Source organism: Nycticebus coucang, chromosome 4 (assembly GCF_027406575.1).
Source record: "Nycticebus coucang isolate mNycCou1 chromosome 4, mNycCou1.pri, whole genome shotgun sequence".
Taxonomy (NCBI): Eukaryota; Metazoa; Chordata; class Mammalia; order Primates; family Lorisidae; genus Nycticebus; species Nycticebus coucang.
The window spans coordinates 63,504,575-63,527,908 of record NC_069783.1 but is presented as its reverse complement, the minus strand read 5'-3'; the positions used below and the strand labels follow the sequence as shown (position 1 = coordinate 63,527,908).

General features: G+C 44.0%; 1 protein-coding gene across 1 annotated transcript; it reads left to right on the top strand.

Annotated features, from left to right (window-relative positions):
- Nucleotides 1-20,691: 20,691 nt before the first annotated feature.
- LOC128584174 (serine/threonine-protein kinase pim-1-like) lies at nt 20,692-21,723 on the top strand. Its single transcript, XM_053589122.1, is given in 1 exon segment — nt 20,692-21,723. A coding segment is annotated over 1 exon segment (939 nt). The 5' UTR covers nt 20,692-20,784.
- The last annotated feature ends 1,611 nt before the right edge of the window (nt 21,724-23,334 follow it).

Below are 23,334 nucleotides of genomic sequence, written 5' to 3'. Positions count from 1 at the left end.
ATGACAGAACAGCTTCAACACCTGAGCATTGCACAGAACACTTCCCTTTCTGCCCTTTTGTGAGTCTGGCTAATCATTTTAGTTCATCTCTACCATGCCTCCATCTTGCCCGTAACATTTTACAGCCCTGGTGGTCACTGGATTCCTCATTCTGTCAGGTAAGCAATAGACAACTTGGGTTTTCACAAGCAAGGTGGTAGACCAAACTCCATACTGACATTATCACACTAGGGATTCTACTACAAAACTTTTAGAAGTGATCAAGGAATACAGCAATGTCTCAGGCTACAAAATCAACACCCATAAATCTGTAGCCTTTATATATACCAACAATAACCAAGCTGAAAAAACAGTCAAGGACTCTATTCCTTTCATAGTAGTGCCAAAGAAGATGAAATATTTGGGAGTATACCTAACAAAGGATGTGAAAGATCTCTACAAAGAAAACTAAGAAACTTTAAGAAAAGAAATAGCTGAAGATGTTAACAGGTGGAAAAACATACCATGCTCATGGCTGGGAAGAATCAACATTGTTAAAATGTCCATACTACCCAAAGCAATATATAATTTTAATGCAATTCCTATTAAAGCTCCATTGTCATATTTTAAAGATCTTGAAAAAATAATACTTCATTTTATATGGAATCAGAAAAAACCTCGAATAGCCAAAACATTACTCAGCAATAAAAACACAGCAGGAGGAATCATGCTACCAGACCTGAGACTGTACTATAAATCAATAGAGATCAAAACAGCATGGTACTGGCACAAAAACAGAGAAGTAGATATCTGGAACAGAATAGAGAACTAAGAGATGAATCCAGCTACTTACTGTCATTTGATCTTTGACAAGCCAATTAAAAACATTCAGTGGGAAAAAGATTCCCTACTTAGGGCGGCACCTGTGGCTCAAGGAGTAGGGCGCCAGTCCCATATGCCGGAGGTGGCGGGTTCAAACCCAGCCACGGCCAAAAAAAAAAAAAGATTCCCTACTTAATAAAATGGTGCTGGGTGAACTGGCTGGCAACCTGTAAAAGATTGAAACTGGACCCACACCTTTCACCATTAACTAAGATAGACTTTCACTGGATAAAAGATTTAAACTTAAGACATGAAACTATAAAAATACTTGAAGAAAGTGCAGGAAAAACTCTTGAAGGAATCGGCCTGGGTGAATATTTTATGAGAAGGACTCCCCAGGCAATTGAAGCAGTATCAAAAATACACTACTGGGACCTGATCAAACTAAAAAGCTTCTGCACAGCCAAGAACATAGTAAGTAAAGCAAGCAGACAGCCCTCAGAATGGGAGAAAATATTTGCAGGTTATACCTCCAATAAAGGTCTAATAACCAGAATCTACAGAGAACTCAAACGCATTAGCAAGAAAAGAACACATGACCCCATCTCAGGTCATGTGTGGGCAAGGGACTTGAAGAGAAACTTCTCCAAAGAAGACAGACGCACAATCTATAAACACATGAAAAAAAGCTCATCATCCTTAATCATCAGAGAAATGCAAATCAAAACTACTTTGAGATATCACCTAACTCCAGTAAGACTAGCTCACATAACAAAATCCCAAAACCAGAGATGTTGGTGTGGATGTGGAGAAAAGGGCACATTTCTACACTGCTGGTGGGAATGCACACTAATACGTCCCTTCTGGAAGGATGTTTGGAGAATACTTAGAGACCTAAAAATAGACCTGCCATTTGATCCTATAATTCCTTTACTAGGTTTATACCCAGAAGACCAAAAATCACAATATAACAAAGACATCTGTTCCAGAATGTTTATTGCAGCCCAATTCGTAATTGCTAAGTCATGGAAGAAGCCCAAGTGCCCATCGACCCACGAATGGACTAGCAAATTGTGGTATATGTATACCATGGAATATTATGCAGCCTTAAAGAAAGATGGAGACTTTACCTCTTTCATGTTTATATGGATGGAGCTGGAACATATTCTTCTTAGCAAAGTATCTCAGGAATGGAAGAAAAACTATCCAATGTACTCAGCTCTACTATGAAGCTAAATTATAGCTTTCACATGAAGGCTATAACCCAACTATAGCACAAGGCTATGGGGAAAGGGCCAAGGAAGGGGAAGGGAAGGAGAAGGTTAGGGTGGAGGGAGGGTAATGGGTGGGGCCACACCTACGGTACATCTTAGAATGGGTACAGGTGAAACTTACTAAATGCAGAATACAAATGCCTACATACAGTAACCAAGAAAATGCCATGAAGGCTACATTGAACAGTTTGATGAGAATATTTCAGATTGTATATGAAACCAGCACATTGTACCCCTTGATTGCACTAATGTACACAGCTATGAATTAACAATAAAAATAAATTATAAAAAAATTAAATTAAATTAAAAATATAATAATAATAAAATAAAAACTGAGATTATCAGAAAATGCCACAGCCAACATAAAGAAGATAAAATTCTTGGTGATGAGGATATCAAAACCTTTTCTTCTGTTGTGCATTGGGAATAAAGTTATGATGGGCCTATCCATCAGGCATTGCTGGTACAGTGCCTAGAACACGTGATATCTTTAAGGCCCTATGAAAATGCTTTCATTTCTTTTTTAAACTAGAGGACAGTATTTTAATATATAAGATTAATTTAGTTATCTTTATACTATAGGGGGGAAGATTTCTCATATATCACAAAGTTCACCGGTGAGGCACCTACAATAAAAGACAAATAAGAGAAAAGCATACAAATTTATTTAATATGTTTTTTGTGACAGGGGAGCCTTCAGAAACAAAGATCCAAAGAGAAAACTATGTATCTTTACACACAGTTGTGCAGAAGTATTGTTGGAGAACAAAAATTGTGCAAAAATTGTGTAATAAACTGGGGCCTTAGCAAGGCCTGTTTGTCTAGATTCTTCATTGTACGCCTTTGTCTCCAGAGATAAGGACATTTTTTTCCTTGAGAGTTGGAGGGGCGCTTCTGGAATGAAGGTTTTCTTCAAAGGAAGGTCAGAGAATTCTTTTATGAGCCATTTGGGGAGTAGGGTGAGGGGAAGAGGAGAAGGACCTTCCCACTTCTGCTGTTTTCTCATAGGCTAAGGTACAATATTTTGGGGTAGCATGTCCTGAATCCCATCAATACCAACTCAGTAATAAAATATAATTCGTAATACTTTTTATGGAGGAAGGGGACCATGAAGGCAAAAATGGTGACCCACAAAGGTCATATTGCAGCGCTAGAGAAAGGGTTTCATAACTGATGTAAGTCTGGGTAACAGTGTACTTCCTGGACATGAGTAGACACATAGCATGGCTGTGACCTATAATGTCTTTTCCTTTATGCATATGTCAAAATTTCCCCAGTTACTTTCTAAGGTTATTCAGGACACCTAGGTCATAACTGCTAGGGGTAAGAGTCCTGGATCAAATCAATGGGTATGACACAGCACATTCCTCCAGCTTAACTGCCCATGTTTGCATTTTCCTTTCTTCTGACTCCTGAGAGGAGTTCAGCAGGTTCCAGGGAAGCCAATTCCATACCTAGCAGGGGTGGAGCCTAGGGAGTAAGCTCCGCCTACCTCTCCTGCATTTATAGGGCAGTCATGACTCCAGTTCAGCTAGAGTGAGCCTTAGAACTGTGACCAGGAATTCAAGGTGCAAGTGGTCTTTCCTAGAAGGCACAGTGTGTAACGGTGAATCTGAATTCCTACCTAATTTGCTACCATGCTCAAAATCAAAAGAAATCTCAGAGAAAGCAAACCGGAAGCTTGATCATATCACACTTGAGCCCTGCCATGAGATCTTTTGAGTTACATAAACCTATAATTTCCCTTTTACTGTTAAAGCCCAGATGCATTGGATTTTCTGCTCTTTCAACAACTTTATTGAAATTAAATGTACTATTATCATCCCCACTTTATGAATTAGGAACAGAGGGGATAAGTCACTTGCCCAAAGCCACAGAGCTAATTCGTATAGGATTCAATCCCAGACAGTGTGACTCAGAAATCATCCAGATTAATGTTAACATGTGCTTTGCTTTGATATCAAATGCTGTATTTTCATAGATTTCACACCTTTCATCTATAATTCTCCAAATATGTGTTACCTTATAAACATCTTAAGTAGAAACAGATCTAAGCAAAAAGGAATCAGAGCACATAAGAATTTTGCTCTAGCCCTCTCTCTACTCCACTGTGGTGCGTGTGATCAGTCCTGTTTGTTGCCATGTCCTCTCACAAGACTTTCAGGATCAAGTGTTTTCTGGCCAAGAAACAAAAGCAAAATCATCCCATTCTCCGGTGGATTCAAATGAAAATTGGGAACAAAATCAGGTACAACTGGAAGAGGAGACACTGGAGAAGAACCAAGCTGGGTCTATAAGGAATTGCACACGAGACGGCACTTGCTTATTCTGTACCACAGTCACTATCATCTTACCATATCAAGCTGAAAATGTCATCACTTGGACAGTTGCCACACTTCATTAGGAAAATGAGTTTTCTCTTTGGTTAGATGCTCTTGCAGTAATCTGCAAGTAAGCTGGTGCAGTAATAAATATGTGAGACCTTTTGTTTGAAAAAAAAGAATTTTGGGTGGTGCCTGTAGTTCAGTGGGTAGGACGCTGGGCCACATACACTGAGGCTGGAGGGTTCGAACCCAGCCCAAGCCTGCTAAACAACAATGGCAATAACAAAAACCAAAAATAGCCGGGCATTATGGCAGGTGCCTGTAGTCCCAGCTATTTGGGAGGCTGAGGCAAGAGAATCACTCAAGCCCAAAAGTTTGAGGTTGCTGTGAGCTGTGATGCCACAGCATTCTACCAAGGGTGACATAGTAAGACTCTGTTTTTAAGAAAAAAAAGGGGGGTGGGGGGCTCAGCGCCCATACCTGGGTGGTTAGGGCTTCAGCAACATACACCAAAGCCAGCAGGTTCGAGCCCAGGCTTGGGCTTAAACAACAATGCTTAAACAACAATGACAACTGCAACCAAAAAAAATAGCTGGACATTGTGGTGGGCGCCTGTAGTCCCAGCTACTTGGGAGGCTGAGGCAAGAGAATCACTTAAGCCCAAGAGTTTCAGATTGCTGTGAGTTGTGACGCCACGGCACTCTACTGAGGGCGACTTAATGAGACTCTGCTTAAAAATAAAAAGAATTTTGTTATAATCTGCGTGTCTCCTTTAAGGGGCTATCCTGTTCCGGGAAGAGATTACCCCCCATTACCACATATACAAACAGAAGATCAGGAATTTGAAAGTCACCTTCATTGCTTCCACCTTTTATGCCCTCTCCTTCTTCCTCCAGATCTTAACACCAGATCCCATCTCTCTGCCTCTGGCCTGGTTTGCCTCCTGGTCATGCTTCCAGGTTTGTTCTTTGACCTAGCACATTCCTGGGCAACCTGGACAATAACCAGGCCTCTGAGGCCTGGACCTCCCCATCCCATCCCGACTCAGTCTTCTCAAGTAGCCCATTCCACTCCTGACATGCCCCACCTTCAAGGCATGGACTTGTGTAATAGTCTCCCTTTCTCCAAAAGTCTTTGGCAAACTTTCATGTATATGGAAAACAAACACCAGGAGAAAATAGAAATAATGAGTGTGAACAACTTATTTGAAAAGTTAGGGCAGATAAAAAAGAATAAAATGATGTCTTTTGTGGCAACATGGATGGAACTCGAGGTCATTATCTTAAGTGAAGGAAACCAGGCACAGAAAGTCAAATATCACGTTCTCACTTATAAGTGGGTACCAAAAAATGTGTACACATGGATGTACAGTGTGGAATTATAGACAATGGAGACTCAGAAGCATGCAGGAGGCAGCCAGATGATAAGAAATTAGCTAAAGGTACAGTGTTCACTACCCAAGTGGTGGATACCATAGAAACTCTGACTGGGCCACTGTGCAATCTATGATGCATGTAACAAAATTGCACATGCATGTATACCATAAATTTGTACAAAGAAAACATTGTTTTAAAAGAAAAGAAAAGTTAGGGCAAAAAAGAGAAAATTGAGATTGGGCTATACTTCAGAGGGATATGGTGTGAGGTGGTAGAAGTTGCTTGTGGTACCCTGTATCCATTCTCCCTTCTGTTGCAGTCATAGCTCTTGTATTTTAACTGGGCATCAGGATAAAGGCTCTATTTCTCAGCCTTCCTTATGGCGAGGCATGGCCATGTTGCTAATTCCTGGTCCTACATGGAAGGGCTCCCCATCTCCCCAACCCTCTTTCCCCACTCCCTTGGCAGGAGTGTGAGTGACCACAGACCATGCAGACAAGGCCAGCTCCCCAGGAATGGTGGGACAAGGAAATTTAAGTAGCTGACACTACAACGCTGCCCTGCCAGCCTTAGGCTGCTTATGTGAGAAACAACTAAATTTTTATCTTGTTAAAGTTTTTCAGTTGGTTCAGTTATTTGGTGTCTTTATAACAGTCAAACTTGCTTCTTCATTAATACAGGTGGAAAGAAATTTCTTCACTTTTTTGTTTTTAATAAATTTTGAACATGTTCCAAGGTTAATTGTAAGAAACTAGAAGAAAGAGAGGTTGAAAATGGAGAGTGATCCAGAATGATGGTTAGTACAAGGGTCCTAAGTAGGCAGGAGAAAGAGGGCCTAGGCCCCCACTGGAAGGGGGTGGCAGGGGGCACACACTCCATTCGGACAGGGGATAGGCAAAGGGGGAGCGCTGAAGACAGGAGATTTGAGATTTGGCATTAGGAAGTTGAGGCAATTCCTGGCTTGTGGCTTCTATTTTCTCAGCAAGGAAGGAGGTGAGGTCCTTTATGAGAAATAAATCTAGAGCCATAAAGCAAACCTGGGAGGGTTTATGTAGTGTTCAGTGGTGGGAGTGGACTGGGCATCCTTCCCATGGCTGTCTGTGTTTGTGTTGTGTAAGGACATAAGAGCTAAAAACCAGACACTCACAATTTCACTCTATGTCAAGTACCACACAAGGCTGCCCCTGAATAGGATTTGAAAGTAAAAATTTTTCTATAATTTTGGTCATTAAAATATAAAACAGGTTGAATACATCCCATTTAAATTGAATACATCCAATTTATCCCCAAACTTCAAGCTAAAATATATTCATTATCTGCAGTTATCAAGTTATGATAGGTCTATTTTGATAAAAAGAAATATCAGGGTGACTGAGACCCAAACAAAACATCTATGTGAGACCATTTCAGTTGTGAATAAGGCATGGTCAGACACCATGCTCAGCTTTTCACACAGCTTAGCTCTCCATCCCGTGAAATAGGCATTTTCATCCTTATTTCATAGACGGAAAAACAGAACCCAGGAACATTAACTTGCCCCAAATCATACAGCTATTAAAGGACCAAAATTTGAGCTAAGGTAGGTCCAATTCCAAAATCTGTGCTTATTACCACTGCCACTGCATTTTCTAAGCCCACAGGTCAGCCTCTTCTAGGAAGTTATGATGTCTTTATGAAAACAGAACTGCCTGTGGCCCGCCTGATATCCCAGAGTTGCCAGTTGAGGAATCAGGTTAGACACACCTTCACCATTCTGACAATTGTGCTACAGCAAAAGTCTTCCAGCTAGTCTACACCTCTGGACTTTTCTTCACACTGTCTGGTATTATTTTGGGCCAGCAAGGACCTGCACCAGCAAGGGCATCACCCAAACTATAGGGCAAGTGTGTGCTGGGCTGCACAAAAACAATCTTCAATAGCAGCACTTTGTGGCAACAGCTGAAACAATAGTGCTGGTGAACTGCGTGAACTGGCTGGGCTTCCTCATCCTCTCTCTGTGTCAATACTGACCCCTTTGAACCAAGTGCTTAGGATTCTTAGAAAGTTTAAAGGGACATTTAAGAGGCATGTGATTAGCTTTCCTGCTAACAAAGGTAGATGGGAGTTGTTAACGATAAAAATGATAAAGGTGGCTATATTTGTGCCCGCAGGCAGTCATGGATCATACTCGTTAAGAGTGCTATGCCTGGGCAGTGCCTGTGGCTCAGAGGAGTAGGGCACCAGCCCCATATGCTGGAGATGGTGGGTTCAAACCCAGCCCCAGCCAAAAACTACAAAAAAAAGGCTCGGCGCCTGTGGATCAAGCAGCTAAGGTACCAGCCACATACTCCTGAGCTGGCAGGTTCGAATCCAGTCCAGGCCCGCCAAACAACAATGACGGCTGCAACCAAAAAAAGCTGGGCATTGTGGCGGGCACCTGTAGTCCCAGCTACTTGGGAGGCAGAGGCAGGAGAATTGCTTGAGCCCAGGAGTTGGAGGTTGCTGTGAGCTGTGATGCCATGGAACTCTACCCAGGCGACAGCTTGAGGCTCTGTCTCAAAAAAAATAAATAAATAAAGAGTGCTATGCCTGTGTCCCCAGAACAGAACACAGACCATGGACAGAAGGTGTTTCAAGAAGCAGTCTCGGGGTGGTGGGGTGGTGGTGGTGGTGGAGCAAGATGGTGGCTGAGTAACAGCTTCCCTGCAACAGGGCACGGTGAGTCTGGGGAGATAAGATTACAGGCATCTCTGGCTGGTGGGATCTGCCTATAATCATCCCTTTGAGGATACAGGCAGTCAGCAAGAGACTTCTGGACCCCAAGAGGAGGACAAAAACAGTGGAAAACTAGTAAGTGGTTGCATGTGTTTGATCAACCTAATTCCACCGGCAGCCTCAAGTACAAGCAGCAGTGAGACTGAAAACCGGAAAGGCCTTACCTGTGAACTGTTTTGGTGTTTTTGGACGTGGCACTCAGTTGAACTGCCTTGGGGAGAGCTTGAGCAGGAGTGTGGAGAACTTTGGGCATTGTCTAGGGCCCCAGACTGAGCCACTGAGCCAGACGGAGCTAATAGTGGTCGCCTGTGGGCCGCAGGGAGCCATTGTGAGAGTACTGCCCAAGCAAGCTCCACCTTCAGGGTCACAGAGCAAGGACTGGGCAGGAGCTAGTAACATAGTGACTGAGCAGCCTAAAGGTGGGACTGTGCTGCTTTACAGCCTTAACCCTCAGGGGCAGAGTGAGACTGGTTTTGGCACAATGGAGCCTCAGGCTGTTTGCTGGGTAAAGTGCCATGGTGTCACAACCCATAGCAACCTCAAACTACTGGGCTTGGCGCTGCCCAGACCTCCATAAGAGCTGTGCCGTGACCCCCGACCCAGGACCCATGCCCGCCAGGCCTCTGCATGCCCTGACAAGGAACTGCAGGAGCCTCCACACCAGCCCACTCATTTGGCTAGGGACTGTAGTAGCCACGTGCCCTCCAGAACCCTCCCTCCCCCTGCGCAGAGCCCTTCTCCTGGCCAGAGACTGCTGGAGCCTTGGGCTCTCTGTGCCAAAGTCACTGGGCACCAGGCACTCCCAGAAAGGTGAGCACCACCTCCTGCCCTGTTGCTGGATCCAGGTGTGTCACACTCCAGAGCTGCTTCCACAACCAGAAATCCCTGGCTGGGGCAGCCCCAGAGGAACTACACAGGATCACTCCCTACAAAGATCCAGCAACAATAGAGTGATCCTGCTGGGGTCTAATCTTGGAGAGACACCTCCCCAACTCTGAGGATGGCCAGAGGCAACAGTGAAAAACAATCATGAGGTGAAATCAACAGAAAAACTCTGGCAATATGAATAATCAGAGTAGATCAACTCTCCCAAGGATTGATGGGGCAGATACAGCACGAGATCCCATGCACAAACAAATAGCTGAGATGTCAGAAATCGAATTCAGAATCTGGATAGCAAATAAGATTGAATTAGAATTCCAAGCAGTAACCCAAAAGCTATCTCAAGAATTCAATGAATTCAAAGACCAAATGACCAAAGATTTTGACACATTGAGACAAGAAGTTACAGCCCTCAAAGATCTGAGAAACACAGTAGAATCCTTCAGTAACAGAATGGAGCAAGCAGAAGAAAGGATTCCTGACATTGAAGACAAAGCTTTTGAACGCTCCCAAACTCTCAAAGAGGAAGAGAAATGGAGGGCAAAAACAGATCACTCTCTCAGAGAGCTCAGGGATAATTCGAAGAAAACCAATATTTGTCTTATAGGGATCCCCGAAAGTGACAAAGTGGCTTCACAAGTCACAGAGTCTCTTCTCCATGAGATTATGAAGGAGAACTTTCCAGACATGCCAAGAGATTCTGAAATTCAGATAGCAGACAGTTTCAGAACTCCGGCACGACTCAACACAAATAAGGCATCTCCCAGACATATCATAATCAATTTCACTAAAGTTAATATGAAGGAGAAAATTCTGAAAACAGCCAGACAAAGGAAAACCATCACCTACAAGGGGAAGAATATTAGAATAACTGCAGATCTCTCTGCTGAAACCTTTCAAGATAGAAGAGGATGGTCATCGACTTTTAATCTCCTAAAACAAAATAACTTTCAACCTAGGATCCCGTACCAAGCTAAACTGAGCTTCATTTATGATGGAGAAATTAAATAATTCAATGACATTCACATGTTGGTGAAATTTGCCATAACTAAACCAGCTCCCCAGGATATTCTCAGACCTATCCTCCATAAAGACCAGCATAATCCTCCACCACAAAAGTAAACCCACCCAGAAAATTTTGATCAAATTCCAACTTCCACAGTCGCAAAAGAATTAAAAATGTCCATCGGACTCTCAAAAGGCTTATCAATATTCTCAATTAATGTAAATGGTTTAAATTGTCTTCTAAAGAGGCACAGGTTGGCTGACTGGACACGAAAACTCAAGCCAGATATCTGCTGCATACAAGAATCGCATCTTACATTAAAAGACAAACATAGACTCAAGGTGAGGGGATGGTCATCTATACTCCAGGCAAATGGAAAGCAGAAAAAAAGCAGGAGTTGCAATCCTATTTGCAGACGCAATAGGCTTTAACCCAACCGAAATAAGGAAGGATAAGGATGGACACTTCATATTTGTTAAAGGTAATATTCACTATGATGAGATTTCAATTATTAATATTTATGCACCCAACAAGAACGCACCTCAATTTATAAGAGAAACTCTAACAGACATGAGCAACTTGATTTCCTCCAGTTCCATAGTAGTTGGAGATTTTAATACCCCTTTAGCAATGCTGGATAGATCCTCCAAAAAGAAGCTAAGCAAAGAAATTTTAGATTTAAACTTAACCGTTCAACATCTGGACTTAACAGACATCTACAGAACATTTCATCCCAACAAAACTGAATACACATTCTTCTCATCAGCCCACAGAACATACTCCAAAATTGACCACATCCTAGAATTCTAACCTCAGCAAATTTAAAAAAATAGAGATTATTCCTTAAATCTTCTCAGACCATCATAGAATAAAAGTTGAACTCAATAACAACAGTAACCTGCATATCCATACAAAAACGTGGAAGCTAAATAACCTTATGCTGATAGATAGATGGGTTATAGATGAGATTAAAAAGGAAATCACCAATTTTTTGGACGAATCAACAATCAAGACACGAATTACCAGAACCTCTGGCATACTGCAAAGGCAGTCCTAAGAGGGGAATTTATAGCACTGCAAGCCTTCCTCAAGAAAACGGAAAGAGAGGAAGTTAATAACTTAATGGGACATCTCAAGCAACTGGAGAAGGAATGACGCTCCAACCCCAAACCCAGCAGAAGAAAAGAAATAACCAAAATCAGAGCAGAATTAAATGAAATTGAAAACAAAAGAATTATACAACAGATCAGTAAATCCAAAACTTGGGTTATTGAAAAGATCAATAAAATACATAAACCTTTAGCCAACCTAACCAGGAAAAAAAGAATAAATCTCTAATTTCATCAATCAGAAATGGTAATGATGAAATAACAACAGACCCCTCAGAAATTCAAAAAATTCTTAACAAATACTACAAGAAACTCTAGTCTCAGAAATATGAAAATCTGAAAGAAATCAACCAATACTTGGAAGTACGCCACCTACCAAGACTTAGCCAGAATGAAGTGGAGATGTTGAACAGGCCTATATCAAGTTCTGAAATAGCATCAACTATACAAAATCTCCCTAAAAAGAAAAGCCAAGGACCAGATGGCTTTACATCAGAATTCTACCAAACCTTTAAAGAAGAACTAGTACCTATATTACTAAACCTCTTCCAAAATATAGAAAAAGAAGGAATATTACCCAACACATTCTATGAAGCAAACATCACCTTGATCCCCAAACCAGGGAAAGACCCAACAAGAAAAGAAAATTATAGACCAATATCACTAATGAATATTGATGCTAAAATACTCAATAAGATCCTAACAAACAGAATCCAACAACACATCAAAAAAATTATACACCACAACCAAGTGGGATTTATCCCAGGGTCTCAAGGCTGGTTCAATATACGTAAATCTATAAATGTAATTCAGCACATAAACAAACTAAAAAATAAGGACCATATGATTCTTCCGATTGATGCAGAAAAAGCTGTTCATAATATCCAGCATCCCTGCATGATCAGAACACTTAAGAAAATTGGTATAGAAGGGACATTTCTTAAACTAATAGAGGCCATCTACAGCAAACCCACAGCCAATATCATATTGAATGGAGTTAAATTGAAATCATTTCCACTTAGATCAGGAACCAGGCAAGGTTGCCCATTGTCTCCATTGCTCTTTAACATTATAATGGAAGTTTTAGCCATTGCAATTAGGGAAGAAAAGGCGATCAAGGGTATCCACATAGGGTCAGAAGAGATCAAACTTTCACTCTTCACAGATGATATGATCATATATCTGGAAAACATAAGGGATTCTACTACAAAACTTTTAGAAGTGATCAAGGAATACAGCAATGTCTCAGGCCACCAAATCAACACCCGTAAATCTGTAGCCTTTATATATACCAACAATAACCAAACCAAAAAAACATTCAAGGACTCTATTCCTTTCACAGTAGTGCCAAAGAAAATGAAATATTTGGGAGTGTACCTAACAAAGGACGTGAAAGATCTCTACAAAGAGAACTATGAAAGTTTAAGAAAATAAATAGCTGAAGATGTTAACAAATGGAAAAACATACCATGCTCATGGCTGGGAAGAATCAACATTGTTAAAATGTCTATACTACCCAAAGCAATATATAATTTTAACGCAATTCCTATTAAAGCTCCATTGTCATATTTTAAAGATCTTGAAAAAATAATATTTCATTTTATATGGAATCAGAAAAAACCTCAAATAGCCAAAACATTACTCAGCAATGAAAACACAACAGGAGGAATCACACTACCACACCTGAGACTGTACTATAAATCGATAGTGATCAAAACAGCATGGTATTGGCACAAAAGCAGAGAATTAGATGTCTGGAATAGAATAGAGAACCAAGAGATGAATCCAGCTACTTACCATTATTTGATCTTTGACAAGCCAATTAAAAACATCCAGTGGGGAAAAGATTCCCTATTTAACAAATGGTGCTGGGTGAACTGGCTGGCAACCTGTAGAAGATTGAAACTGGTCCCACACCTTTCACCACTGACTAAGACAGACTTTCACTGGATAAAAGATTTAAACTTAAGACATGAAACTATAAAAATACTTGAAGAAAGTGCAGGGAAAACTCTTGAAGGAATTGGCCTGGGTGAATATTTTATGAGGAGGACTCCCCAGGCAATTGAAGCAGTATCAAAAATACACTACTGGGACCTGATCAAACTAAAAAGCTTCTGCACAGCCAAGAACATAGTAAGTAAAGCAAGCAGACAGCCCTCAGAATGGGAGAAAATATTTGCAGGTTATACCTCCGATAAAGGTCTAATAACCAGAATCCACAGAGAACTCAAATGTATTAGCAAGAAAAGAACACATGATCCCATCTCAGGGTGGGCAAGGGACTTGAAAAGAAACTTCTCTGAAGAAGACAGACGCACGATCTACAAACACATGAAAAAAAGCTCATCATCCTTAATCATCAGAGAAATGCAAATCAAAACTACTTTGAGATATCATCTAACCCAAGTAAGAGTAGCCCACATAACAAAATCCCAAAACCAAAGATGTTGACATGGATGTGGAGAAAAGGGCACACTGCTACACTGCTGGTGGGAATGCACACTAATGCGTTCCTTCTGGAAGAACGTTTGGAGAATACTTAAGAGACCTGAAAATAGACCTGCCATTCGATCCTATAATTCCTTTACTAGGTTTATACCCAGAAGACCAAAAATCACAATATAACAAAGACATCTGTACCAGAATGTTTACTGCAGCCCAGTTTATAATCGCTAAGTCATGGAAGAAGCCCAAATGCCCATCAACCCACGAATGAACTAGCAAATTGTGGTACATGTATACCATGGAATATGCAGCCTTAAAGAAAGATAGACTTTACTTCTTTCATGTTTACATGGATGGAGCTGGAACATATTCTTCTTAGCAAAGTATCTCAGGAATGGAAGAAAAAGTATCCAATGTACTCAGCCCTACTATGAAGCTAAATTATAGCTTTCACATGAAGCTATAGCACAAGACTATGAGGAAAGGGCCAAGGAAAGGGAAGGGAGGGGGGAGGTTAGGGTGGAGGGAGAGTAATGGGTGGGGCTACACCTACGGTGCATCTTAGAATGGGTACAGGCGAAACTTACTAAAGGCGGAATACAAATGTCAACATACAATAACTAAGAAAATGCCATGAAGGCTACGTTGAACAGTTTGATGAGAATATTTCAGATTGTATATGAAAGCAGCACATTGTACCCCTTGATTGCATTAATGTACACAGCTATGATTTAACAATAAAAAATTTTTTTCTAAGAAAAAAAAAAGAAATAGAATTTCCAGAGCTCAAGCTGGAGTGCAATGGTGCAATCATATTAATAGCTCAGTGCAGCCTCTAACTCTTGGACTTAAGGGATCCTTCTGCCTCATCCTCCTGAATAGCTGGGACTATCTGCACACCACCAAACCTATCTAGACCTCCTTTTTTTGGAAACAGTCTCACTCTGTCACCTAGCTTGATTTCAGTGGCATCATCATCACACACTGCAACCTCAAATTCCTGGATGCACACAATCCTCTCCTGTCCTGAGTAGCTGGGACTACAGGTGTGCAGCATAATGCCTGGCTAATTTTTGTATTTTTTGTAGAGATATATGGTCTCGGTAGGTTGCCCAGCCAGGTCATGAGTGCTTAACCTCAAATAATCCTCTCACTTCAGCCTACCAAAGTGCTGGGGTCATAGGCATGAGCTACCACACCTGGCCATGAAATTTATAGATAATAATTAATCTACGAATATAATTTCAGTAAAGTTAATATAATGTAAGATTGTAATATAAAGGAGAATAAATGTAATCTATAATAAAACAAAACAAACAAACAAAAAGAAGCAGTCTCAAACAGTGGTTACGGCACCAGCCACATACATAGAGGCTGGTTCGAACCCAGTCCAGGCCAGCTGAGCAGCAGTGACAATTGCAACAGAAAAACAGCCAGGTGTTGTGGCGGGCGCCTGTAGTCCCAGCTACTTGGGAGGCTGAGGCAAGAGAATCACTTAAGCCCAACTCTGTGCAGTGTCTTTCAGAGTTCTTCCAGCTCCATTTATCATCTGGCTCCTGGGCCTTCTGATCCTAGCAGTGCCAGGGCAGGGACTCAAAGAACAGCCTCACAGTGGGGAATCAGTCATAGAAGGTGTCGCTAGATCTACTGACAGAATCACTTTCCAGGTAGTGAAGTTGCAATTCGTTTTTTTTTTTGAGAGTCTTACTATGTTGCCCCTCGGTAGAGTGCTGTGGCATCATAGCTCACAGCAACCTCAAACTCTTGGGCTTACGCGATTCTCTTGCCTGGGCCTCCCGAGTAGCTGGCTCCACAGGCACCTGCCACAATGCCTGGCTATTTTTTTGTTGTTGGGCAGTTGACATTGTTGTTTTAGCTGGCCCAGGCCAGATTTGAACCTGCTGTGTATGTGGCTGGCACTCTACCCACTATGGATGGGTACCTGAAGCTATGGATGCTACCTGAAGTTGCAATTCATGCAACTTGCTGGCTAGCTCCTCCCAGACCGTTACTTGGCTTGTTATAAGTCTGTTGCTTATTGTCATACCCCTGGCAGAAAAGGCCACTTCTCTGTAATCAGATGATAGAGGCCACAGGGGCTCTTCTGCAACAGGAAGCAAGCTCTTTCCAGAGTGTTAATTTTATTTGTTGTACATTTTAGCAGATTAAGCACTTAGGGTTGGGATTTTAAAAATATTTTTTCTTTGGGCCAAAGGGTTATTTTAATAAAGCTAAGTTCTTTGTGTAAAGCTTCTATAAATCCCTGACTAATTAACTCCTCGGGAAGCAGCACGTGGCTGACGCTTACTGGCAGCCCCTCTTTATGAACAAGAACACCGGGGGAGAGTGCCAACAACAGCACAGAGACCCCCAAATGGTGACCCTTTGACTGAACAGACCCACAGATGTGGTTTTCTGGGGGAGGTTTCACGTGAAAATCCAGATTTCTGACTCTTTTTGGAAAAGTGGGCAATCTGGCAATACCAGGTTTGGAGTCTCCTGAGACAATAAAGAACAGCTGCTGACTTCTAAGGGCTCAGGGAATCCTGTTCTGTGAAAGTTGCCAATAGGCCTATTTTCTTGCACTTGCTGGGATGTCATTGTTGGGGACTGATTCACTTATTCATGTCACCTGCCTGCTCCCATGGAGTGGTGTTGGGCTCTGCACAGAAACTTCTCTTATACCTCTCCTGCAGGCAGCAGGATCCTGGCAGACAAAAGGCATGTCCACTGCATTTCCCAACCTATTGCCACCACTAAACATGGGCTTTCAGTAAATACTGAGTAGAAGAATCGATGAATAAATGGGCAGCTATTTGCTGCATATGCAGGGTGTACAATGCATGGTGCTAGGCACCAAAAGAAGCCCTGGTATTGGCTCGGCACCCGTAGTACAGTGGTTACGGCACCAGCCACATACATAGAGGCTGGTTCGAACCCAGTCCAGGCCAGCTGAGCAGCAGTGACAATTGCAACAGAAAAACAGCCAGGTGTTGTGGCGGGCGCCTGTAATCCCAGCTACTTGGGAGGCAGAGGCAAGAGAATCACTTAAGCCCAAGAATTTGAGGTTACTGTGAGCTGTGACACCACAGCCCTCTATTGAGGGCAACATAATGAGACTCTGTCTCAAAAAAAAAAAAAAGAAGCCATGGTATTGAGGAGTTTATAGCATTGTGTGAGAGAGAAAAGGCCTATATGGGGGCAGGTGTGTGTGTGTGTGACTGGTACTTTGAGCAAATGTGATACATAGCAGTTAAAAGGATGACTTGACCTGCCCTGATGAAAACTGTAGCAGAGTCTCAGCGCCCATAGCTCAGTGAGTAGGACGCTGTCGACATACACCAAGGCTGGAGGGTTGGAGCCTGGCCGGGGCCTGCTAAACAACAAGGACAACTGCAACCAAAAAATAGCCGAGCATTGTGGCGGGCGCCTGTAGTCCCAGCTACTCAGGAGGCTGAGGCAAAAGAATCGCTTAAGCTCAAGAGTCTGAGGTTGCTGTGAGCTGTGATGCCACAGTGAGGGTGACATAGTGAGACTCTGTCTCAAAAAAAAAAAAAAAAAGGGAAAGAAAAGAAAACTGCAGCAGAACTGTGCACTATCTTGCCACCCTCAGGAAACAGCAGACTCTCAGTTCTTAGCCCTTTAAGGTACAACCACTGCCACCTGTCAGGAGAATGTCCAGTACCATATAAAAATAAAAACCGTGAACTTCATTTGGCATCACATTTTCTTCCTTCTCCCCAGCTGCCTGAGAAAGGAGGAAGGTGGCTTTTTCTCTCTCCCTCCCATCCCAACCCCTTTCCCACCAGCAGGTTAACAAGGTCCCTGCCTCTAGGGAGAAAGGGTAAAGTCACCAGGTGGTACCTTTGTCTCCAGACATCAGGGTCATCAGGTCATTGGGATGGTAGCTGGGTAAAGGTGACTCTTGTGATCATGACTGCCCTGGGTGAGCCTCAGAGGTCCCCAAGCTGCGGGCTTAGCAGCAGTTTCCAGGACACTGCCCCGTGGAGCCATGACGGTCTGAAGTTCTCCCACTTCCCTCCAGCTGAGGCGCCTCACAGCCTGGCCTACAATGGCCCTGGTTGTACTGGATGGGATTTAAGATGTCCCCTCAATAGCTGCCTTGGAGACTTTCCATTGGTCCACACGAAACAGCATTTTCTTCCCTCTCTCTGCCTGGCCTCAGGCTGCTTCAGCTATCTCAGCCTGATCCCTGGAGTCTCCCAGCTGCAGAGAACTTGCAGCAAGCTCTAACGGGCTCACTGAAATCCAGGCTTTCTAGACTGCGGGAAGAGGAAGCAACGGCCCCATTTCATTTCTCATTTTCTCCTCTAGACTTACACATAGTCCTTTCTCAAGAAATCATCCAAAAATCCCTTCAACCATTCTATAGTCCCCAAGGTGACCAGGGGAAGGAGGACCAAGAGTCCTGAAACATAAACTCTACATTTGATGACCTTCCTCAAATTCTGATGTCCTCTTAACAAAAATTTATAAAATTTGAGGCAGAGAAAGCCCAACATTTTGTTCTAATAAATTACAGGTGCCTTTAGTAGAAGTCAGACAAACACTCCTGTGGGAGTTTAAAGGAGCATAAAATCTCCTCCAGTGTAGGGAGCAAACAAAGGAAGACTTCCTGGAGGAAGTGAACTTGGAACTGGGCCTTGGACACGTACAAGTCAGGGATGAGAATATTCCAGGCTAAGAAACCCGCATAGGGGAGGCCCATAGCCAGGAACTGTGCTGTACCTATGCTGTCTTAGTCAGGGACATTTTCACGGCAAAAACAGATACTCGAATTAACTAAAAAAAAAAAAAAGAGAGAGAGAGAGAGAGTATTGAAAGGGTTCCTAGGAATACCTCCAGAATTGTGGTTCTCAAAGTGCGATCCTTGAGCTAAAAGTTTCAGCATCACTTGAGAACTTGTTACAAATGCAAATTATCAGATCCCACCCCAGAGCCTCTTACTCAGAAAAGAAACTCCAGGGCTGGGGTTAGCAGTTTGTTTAATAGGCTTTCCTGGTGATTCTCATCCACAAAGAAGCTTGCCAACCTCTGCTATAGAGTATTTCTGGAAAGATATGCAAAGAACTGACAACAGAGGTTATTTATAGGAAGGAAATGGGGCTACTGGTACAAAGGTGATGGCAGGTAGAGAATGTTTGCCGTTGTAGACCATGTGCACATATTACCTATTCTGAAAATAGTACAGCCATATGTTTAATCCCGTCTACTTCTCTCCTACCCCATAGCTGCTCCAGCATCTCCTTCCTCAAACTGCTTCTCTCCCTTAGCCAAGCTGGTTTTGTGTTCTCCCTGCCCCTTTCTTCTCTTGCTTGGTCTTTATTAGTACATCTGCTCAACCTCCTAAGGATAGTGGAAGAGGAGAGATGAGAGATTGGGCTGGTGGGTACAGAATTCCGCCTGGGGAGTTGAGAGTGGGCAGGAAGTACATAAATTCAACCTTGCTAATAATTTCAGTTGAGCCTACCTCTACAAAAGAATTAAGAAGAAGCCTGTCTCTACCCACCTCTCACCTATGAAATGTGCTTTATGTGCCTTTTCTGTTGTGCTTTTGTTTCTGCTTCACTCTCATCCTCCCTCAGCCCTCAGAAGCCTCAACTCTAAGCCACACAGAAGCCTCGAGAGGTCTGGCCAGTGTCCGGAAGATGGAAATGCTGCTGAAGCAGAAGCAGGAGGACTCTCCCAGCAGCTTGCCCACACTTAGAGACTGCCACGGGAAATGGATAGTGCTGCAAGGATATGTGTTTAGGGAAACAGGGGGCAAATGTCCCCGGTGCCACAATGCCCCAAAGGCCCAAATGTCTCTGCTGACCTGGATTGCCCCTCATCTTGTGTTTTGAGACTGAATTTACAGACACCACTTCAATCCAAGGAATTTAATGCAGTGATATGCTGCTTTAAAAAACAAACAACAAACAAAAAAACCCTGACTTACAATGTTTGCCAATTCCTGTGGTGTAAATACTCATAGCATGGCCCATTTCAGGCTACCAATGGTGAAGTCACTGAACTCAAAGTTAAGGAGATCTGCATGACAGAGGGCACAATTACTGGGCTTCAGAGAGAAATCTGCTAATTCACATGCACGCCTGGAGGTCCAGAAAGCTGCTGAACCATATGTACCCTTGGGGGCCCAGAAATCAACTGCTGATCAGGATGGCCCTATGTGGTGTCAAGGGAGCACCCTCGAGGAGGAAGCCAACTTCTGTGTGTCACCTTCTAGTCTTGCAAATAGTATGAGACAAGCCTTTTCCCTAAGAACGTTTGACTAGGGCTGGGTGAGGTGGCTCACAGCTGTAATCCTAGCACTCTGGGAGGCCAAGGCAGGTGGATTGCTTGAGCTCACAGGTTTGAGACCAGCCTGAGCAAAAGCAAGGCCCTGTCTCTACTAAAAATAAAAAAACTGAGGCAAGAGGATCATTTGAGCCTGAGTTGCTGTGAGCTATGATGCCACGGCATTCTACCCAGGGTGACAGCTTGAGACTCTGTCTTAAAAAATAAAAAAGGGAAGCAGAAGCAGCAACAGCCACCAGCTCTCTGTCCACGGTGCTGCCGCATGATCTTCACGAGCCGCTCACCCTGCCGCCCCCAGCGCTACCTGACCCGGCGGGCGCGCCCTCCCGCGGCCAGTCCCGGCAGCGCCCCCAGTTGTCCTCCGACTCGCCCTCGGCCTTCCGCGCCAGCCGCAGCCCCAGCCATAGACGCAGCCACCGGCACAACCCCAATCCCTGCTACTGCTGCGGCTCCTCCGGGCACGGTCCCTGCGCCGACACCCTGGAGGTTGGGATGCTCTTGTCCAAAATCAACTCGCTTGCCCACCTGCGCGCCGCGCCCTGCAACGACCTGCACGCCACCAAGCTGGCGCCCGGCAAGGAGAAGGAGCCCCTGGAGTCCCACTACCAGGTGGGCCCGCTACTGGGCAGCGGCGGCTTCGGCTCGGTGTACTCAGGCAGTGTCTCCGACAACTTGCCGGTGGCCATCAAGCAGGTGGAGAAGGACCGGATTTCTGACTGGGGAGAGCTGCCCAGTGGCACCCGAGTGCCTATGGAAGCGGTCCTGCTGAAGAAGGTGAGCTCGGGCTTCTCCGGCGTCATTAGGCTCTTGGACTGGTTTGAGAGGCCCGACAGTTTCGTCCTGATCCTGGAGAGGCCTGAGCCGGTGCAGGACCTCTTCGACTTTATGACGGAAAGGGGGGCCCTACAAGAGGAGCTGGCCCGAAGCTCCTTCTGGTAGGTGTTGGAGGCGGTGCGGCACTGCCACAACTGCGGGGTGCTCCACCGCGACATCAAGGACGAGAACATCCTTATCGACCTCAATCGCGGCGAGCTCAAGCTCATCGATTTCGGGTCAGGGGCGCTGCTCAAGGACACCATCTACACGGACTTTGATGGGAGCCGAGTGTATAGTCCTCCAGAGTGGATCCGCTACCATCGCTACCATGGCAGGTCGGCAGCTGTCCGGTCCCTAGGGATCCTGCTGTACGATACGGTGTGTGGAGATATCCCCTTTGAGCACGACGAAGAGATCATCAGGGGCCAAGTGTTCTTCAGGCAGAGGGTTTCTTCAGAGTGTCAGCATCTCATTAGATGGTATTTGGCCCTGAGACCATCAGATAGGCCAACCTTCGAGGAAATCCAGAATCATCCGTGGATGCAAGATGTCCTTCTGCCCCAGGAAACTGCTGAGATTCATCTTCACAGCCTATTGCCTGGGCCCAGCAAATAGCCTTTCTGTCAGGTCCTCCCCTCCCTGTCAGATGCTTAAGGGAGGGGAAGCTTCTGTCTCCAGCTTCCCCAGTATCAGTGACACTTCTCCCCAAGCAGGACAGTGCTTGATACAGGAACATTTATAACTCATTCCAGACCCCAGGCCCCTGGAGGCTGCCTCCCAGCAGGGGGGAAGAGAGACACTCCAGGCGCCCTAGGCCTCAACCTCTCCTGTAGATGCTCTCTCCTCATAGGTGTCCAGCATTGCTGGACTCCCAAAAATCCTGGGTTGGGGGGTGGGGGTGGGTCAGAACCCTGCCACAAAAGTGTTCCCTTCATCACAAGTTCTGCTGAATGCCGTGATGGGTCGGGTAAGGGGGGGAAACAAGTTGGGATGGGATAGGACTAGCACCATTTTAAGTCCCTGTCACCTCTTCCAACTCTTCTGAGTGCCTTCTGTGGGGACTCCGGCTGTGCTGGGAGAAATACTTGAACTTGCCTCTTTTACCTGCTGCTTCTCCAAAATCTGCCTGGGTTTGGTTCCCTATTTTTCATCCCTGTCCCCCCGACCCTCTCCTTCATATGAAAGGTGTCATGGAAGAGGCTACAGGGCCAAATGCTGAGCCACCTGCCCTTTTTCTGCCTCCTTTAGTAAAACTCCCAGTGAACTGGTCTTCCTTTTTGGTTTTTACTTAACTGTTTCAAAGCCAAGACCTCACACACACAAAATGCACAAACAATGCAAATCAACAGAAAAGCTGTAAATGTGTGTACAGTGGCATGGTAGTATGCAAAAGGATTGTAGTTGATCTAATTTTTTAAAATGTTTGCCTTTTAAGTTATTTTACATGTTTTTTGTTTTTCGTTTTGAAAAATGCGCATTCTAACCTGGAGGTCGATGTTATGTATTTATTTATTTATTTATTTATTTGGTTCCCTTCCTGCTCCAAGCTTCCACAGCTGCTGCCCTAGTTTTCTTTCCTCCTTTCCTCCTCTGACTTGGGGACCTTTGGGGGAGGGCTGCAATGCTTGCTCTGTTCACGGGGTGACGGGACTCAGGCGGGACAGCGCTGCAGCTCCCCAACTTTCATGGGGCCCCTCACCTGCTTACCTGAGTGGGTCTGGGCTCCAAGAGTGGTGGGGGAGGGGCTTTGCTGACTGTATATAGCATAGATAAGAAAAAGTTCTGGGTGGGTGCCTTCTGGATCCTCTCTGGGGCTGTGTTTTGAGCAGCATGTAGCCTGCTGGTTTTATCTGAATGAAATACTGTACAGGGGAATAAAAGAGATCTTATTTTTTTTTAATAAAAAAATAAGTAAAAAAGGACTTTTGACTAACATTTGTTAAATTTTATATTAATTGGGCCAGCTAACTTATTGATTTTTCTAAGCACTACAAAAGAAATGAGCATCCAGCCGGAGCTAGAGCGAGACCCCACCTCTAAGAAAGACAAAAATAGCTGAGTGTTGTGGCAGATGCCTGTAGTCCCAGCTACTTGAGAGGCTGAGGCAAGAGAATCGCTTGGGCCCAGGTGTCTGAGATTGCTGTGAGCTATGATGCCACAGCACTTTACCAAGGGCAACAAAGTAAGACTCTGACTCAAAAATAAATAAATAAATAAAAGGAAATG